This window comes from Oncorhynchus mykiss, chromosome 21 (assembly GCF_013265735.2).
Source record: "Oncorhynchus mykiss isolate Arlee chromosome 21, USDA_OmykA_1.1, whole genome shotgun sequence".
NCBI lineage: Eukaryota > Metazoa > Chordata > Actinopteri > Salmoniformes > Salmonidae > Oncorhynchus > Oncorhynchus mykiss.
In genome coordinates, this window is record NC_048585.1 from 7,655,855 (window position 1) to 7,660,854 (window position 5,000).

The 5,000-nt window shown below is 46.9% G+C and overlaps 1 protein-coding gene across 5 annotated transcripts in view; it reads right to left on the reverse strand.

Moving 5' to 3' along the window:
* LOC118936572 (PHD finger protein 21B-like) overlaps positions 1 to 5,000 on the reverse strand; it is a 177,776-nt gene that overhangs the window by 65,327 nt on the left and 107,449 nt on the right. For all 5 annotated transcript variants that reach the window (XM_036956720.1, XM_036956717.1, XM_036956719.1 and 2 more), the window contains one exon: positions 1,646 to 1,948. In XM_036956720.1, coding sequence (XP_036812615.1) covers positions 1,646 to 1,948 — 303 coding nt within the window. The remainder of the gene's footprint in view (positions 1 to 1,645; positions 1,949 to 5,000) is intronic.

Below are 5,000 nucleotides of genomic sequence, written 5' to 3' on the forward strand. Positions count from 1 at the left end.
TCTCTCTCTCTCCTTCTCTCTTTCCCTCTCTCTATATCTCTCTCTCTCCCTCTGTCTCTCTCTGTCTATCTGTCTCTCTCTCTTTCTCTCTCACTCTGTCTCTCTCTTTCTCTCCCTCTCTCTCTCTCTCTCTCTCTCTCTGTCTCTCTCTCCTTCTCTCTTTCCCTCTCTCTATATCTCTCTCCCTCTCTCTGTCTATCTCTCTCTCTTTCTCTCTCTCTCTGTCTCTCCCCCTCTCTCTCTCTCTCTGTCTCTCTCTCTCCTCTGTATAGTTCCTCTGTTATCTCCTCTCCTGGCCCTTAATCTGCGTGAAAGTATCTACAACTAGCTGCAGGTTGACAACAAGACCAGTCTCTAAGGAATCACAACAGCTCCAATCCTAGGGAGTTTAGAGGGCAGAAAGGAAGAGGAGGAGGAGGAGGGAGTTTAGAGGCCAGCGAGGAAGAGGAGGAGGAGGAGGGAGTTTAGAGGGCAGAGAGGAAGAGGAGGAGGAGGAGGGAGTTTAGAGGCCAGAGAGGAAGAGGAGGAGGAGGCTGTAGTAGTATTGTAGCAGTATAGTAGTAGTATAGTAGTAACAGTATAGCACCTCTCTCCTACTGTAAGGCTGTAGTAGTATAGTAGTAGTATAGAAGCAGTATAGTAGCAGTATAGTAGTAGTATAGTAGTAGTATAGTAGTAGTATAGTAGTAGTATAGTAGTAGTATAGTAGTAGTATAGCAGTAGTATAGTAGTAGTATAGAAGCAGTATAGTAGCAGTATAGTAGTAGTATAGAAGCAGTATAGTAGCAGTATAGTAGTAGTATAGAAGCAGTATAGTAGCAGTATAGTAGCAGTATAGTAGTAGTATAGAAGCAGTATAGTAGCAGTATAGTAGCAGTATAGTAGTAGTATAGAAGCAGTATAGTAGCAGTATAGTAGTAGTATAGAAGCAGTATAGTAGCAGTATAGTAGCAGTATAGTAGCAGTATAGTAGCAGTATAGTAGCAGTATAGTAGTAGTATAGAAGCAGTATAGTAGCAGTATAGTAGCAGTATAGTAGCAGTATAGTAGTAACAGTGTAGTACCTCTCTCCTACTGTAAGGCTGTAGTAGTATAGTAGTAGTATAGAAGCAGTATAGTAGCAGTATAGTAGTAGTATAGTAGTAGTATAGTAGTAGTATAGTAGTAGTATAGTAGTAGTATAGCAGTAGTATAGTAGTAGTATAGTAGTAGTATAGTAGTAGTATAGTAGTAGTATAGTAGTAGTATAGCAGTAGTATAGTAGTAGTATAGAAGCAGTATAGTAGTAGTATAGTAGCAGTATAGTAGTAGTATAGTAGCAGTATAGTAGCAGTATAGTAGCAGTATAGTAGCAGTATAGTAGTAACAGTGTAGTACCTCTCTCCTACTGTAAGGCTGTAGTAGTATAGTAGTAGTATAGAAGCAGTATAGTAGCAGTATAGTAGTAGTATAGTAGTAGTATAGTAGTAGTATAGTAGTAACAGTGTAGTACCTCTCTCCTACTGTAAGGATGTAGTAGTATAGTAGCAGTATAGTAGCAGTATAGTAGCAGTATAGTAGTAACAGTGTAGTACCTCTCTCCTACTGTAAGGATGTAGTAGTATAGTAGCAGTATAGTAGCAGTACAGTAGTAACAGTGCAGTACCTCTCTCCTACTGTAAGGCTGTAGCACCGCCCCTCCCGACCCTCTATTGGTCTGGAGGTTGATGGAGGATGTCTGTAGAGGAGGAGGAGAGGAGGAGCTCCCTGGAGCTGCGCTTCCCGACACCACCTTTTGTCCACCGGTCATGTGCGCTGTCACCATGGCAACGGGAGCTGTCTTGGCGACCGGGTTGGCCGGTAGAACGGAGATGGAGATGCTTTGTGAGGAGGGAGGAGGAGGGGGCTTGATGAGGGAGAGGGGCTTGGTGGCCCCTCCTACGGGACAACTTCTAACAGTCAGCTTCTTCTGTTGAGGGGAGGGAGGAGAGAGAGAGGAGGGAGGGAGGGAGGGAGGAGAGAGGAGGGAGGGAGGGAGGGAGGGAGGGAGGGAGGGAGGGAGGGGAAGGGGAGGGGAGGGAGGGAGGGAGGGGGAGGGAAGGGGAGGGAGGGAGGGAGGGAGGGAGGGAGGGAGGGAGGGAGGGAGGGAGGGAGGGAGGGGAAGGGGAGGGGAGGGGAGGGAGGGAGGGAGGGAAGGGAGGGGAGGGAGGGAGGGAGGGAGGGAGGGAGGGAGGGAGGGAGGGAGGGAGGGAGGGAGGGAGGAGAGAGAGAGACATGGTTAGAAAAGAGAGATTAAACAGGAATAGACACACAGTGGACTGGTCGTGTTGGTGACCTTAGGAGTGTTGCTCTACTCAACGTGCTACAGATTGAATGGTGCTTCATCAGAGAACACCTTGGTGTTTAAACACAGTGCAGATGAAGCTCCACCTGAAGGAGAAACATCTAAACATTGATACAGATCCAGGATCAGACGTAGAGACAGGCAGGTAATTAGACTGAGGTAGACTACCCCCTCTCCTCCCCTGTCTCTCTACTCCCCTGTCTCTCTACCCCCTCTACTCCCCTGTCTCTCTACTCCCCTGTCTCTCTACCCCCTCTACTCCCCTGTCTCTCTACTCCCCTGTCTCTCTACCCCCTCTACCCCCCTGTCTCTCTACCCCCAACTCCCTCCACTCCCCTGTCTCTCTACCCCCTCTACTCCCCTGTCTCTCTACCCCCTCTACTCCCCTGTCTCTCTACCCCCTCTACTCCCCTGTCTCTCTACCCCCTCTACCCCCCTGTCTCTCTACCCCCTCTACTCCCCTGTCTCTCTACCCCCTCTACTCCCCTGTCTCTCTACCCCCTCTACTCCCCTGTCTCTCTACTCCCAACTCCCTCCACTCCCCTGTCTCTCTACCCCCTCTACTCCCCTGTCTCTCTACCCCCTCTACTCCCCTGTCTCTCTACCCCCTCTACTCCCCTGTCTCTCTACTCCCAACTCCCTCCACTCCCCTGTCTCTCTACCCCCTCTACTCCCCTGTCTCTCTACCCTCCAACTCCCTCCACTCCCCTGTCTCTCTACCCTCCAACTCCCTCCACTCCCCTGTCTCTCTACTCCCAACTCCCTCCACTCCCCTGTCTCTCTACCCTCCAACTCCCTCCACTCCCCTGTCTCTCTACCCTCCAACTCCCTCTCTACTCAGTTAAGAAAATATATCTTCCAAAGCCTGTATATCTGGTTCCCTCTCCTTTACCCTGCTAGCACCACTAAAAGAACAGGCAGGCACTCTAAATATTTGATATTCCATTCCACTGCCCCGTTCTTATTTCAAAGCTCTCTGTTATGGTTTTCCATGGAGTACAGAGTGATGGGGGAGAGGTGGAGGGAGGGAGGAGAAAACAGGGGGTGTGGGGTGGGGGGGGGGTTAATGCTTTTTAATTCTCAGCTGGGTTTCTGTCTAAAGGCGTCCGTATCCTTCTCAGACCAAACAGTTTGGGAAGAGTTGGTGCATACACACAGTATTATTCAGTCACATTCGGTCACGTTTTTAATTCCTGTTTTTGGACTTCGGGGCAAAATCCCCCCCCCCCCCCCCCCCCTCCCCTCCCCTCCTCGTCGGCGATTGGTCAACAGAAGGGATTCTTCAATGAAGTGCCTGTTGTCTTTCAACCAGGGACGTCTCGTCCTTGTGCACATTGTTTTTCCACTTGAGAAATACCAAACATCCTAGTCAAGATGCAAAAATTACATGACTGAGGTATCCTTGGCAACAATGTCAAAATTAATGACAGATTTCTTGAGCTATCTTAGATTAATCCGGACTATTTTGAGGAAGTGATTACCGGCTCAAAATGGACAAACCGGTACTAATACCGATTTGTTTCTCGTTTTTCAATCTAAGGTCTTTTAAGGAAGTTATGCGAGCTCACTCGTTCGGTTTTTAAACAGGCTCTCTGACCTCAAGAGGGCCTGTTTATTTCTCTATTAGGTTAGGTCGGGGTGTGACTAGGGTGGGCATTCTAGTTGTTCTATTTCTTTGTTTGGCCTGGTATGGTTCCCAATCAGAGGCAGCTGTCTATCGTTGTCTCTGATTGGGGATCATACTTAGGCAGCCCTTTTTCCCACCTTAGATTGTGGGATCTTGTTTTTTTTTTTGCATAGTTGCTGTTTAGCCCTGCATAACTTTACGTTGGGTTTTGCATTTATTTTTTATATATTTTTTTCCGGTGTCATTTAATAATTTATTTATTTTGTATATATTTTTTTCCGGTGTCATTTAATTAAAAAGTCAAATGTACGCCACCACGCTGCACCTTGGTCTTTAAACGAACGTGACAGGTTTGGCGCCAGCCGTAACTCTCGCTTTCTTTTTTCTGGCTTTCTCTCCGTCCAACACTCTGTTCTACAGGCTTTAGTAAAAAGCTTTCTGAACACCTCCTGCCTCCTTCCCACCTCCTTGTGTGTCTCGCTGAGGGTTCTTTGAGTACCCCACAAATAGCTAACGCTCAGTTCACACTTACATTATCAGCTCAACTACTCCCAGAAAGAAATGACAGGATGTTCAGAACGAAAGAGCAACCACTTCTGAAACATCTCGAGTCATTCTGTTACCTGTCCATTAGTTCAGTCTGTCTGAAACATCTCGAGTCATTCTGTTTACCGTCCTTTAGTTAAGTCTGTCTGAAACATCTTGAGTCATTCTGTTACCTGTCCTTTAGTTCAGTCTGAAACATCTCAAGTCATTCTGTTTCCTGTCCTGTACTTCAGTCTGTCTGAAACATCTCGAGTCATTCTGTTACCTGTCCATTAGTTCAGTCAGTCTGAAACATCTTGAGTCATTCTGTTACCTGTCCATTAGTTCAGTCTGTCTGAAACATCTTGAGTCATTCTGTTACCTGTCCATTAGTTCAGTCTGTCTGAAACATCTCGAGTCATTCTGTTACCTGTCCTTTAGTTCAGTCTGAAACATCCTGAGTCATTCTGTTACCTGTCCTTTAGTTCTGTCTGAAACATCTTGAGTCATTCTGTTACCTGTCCT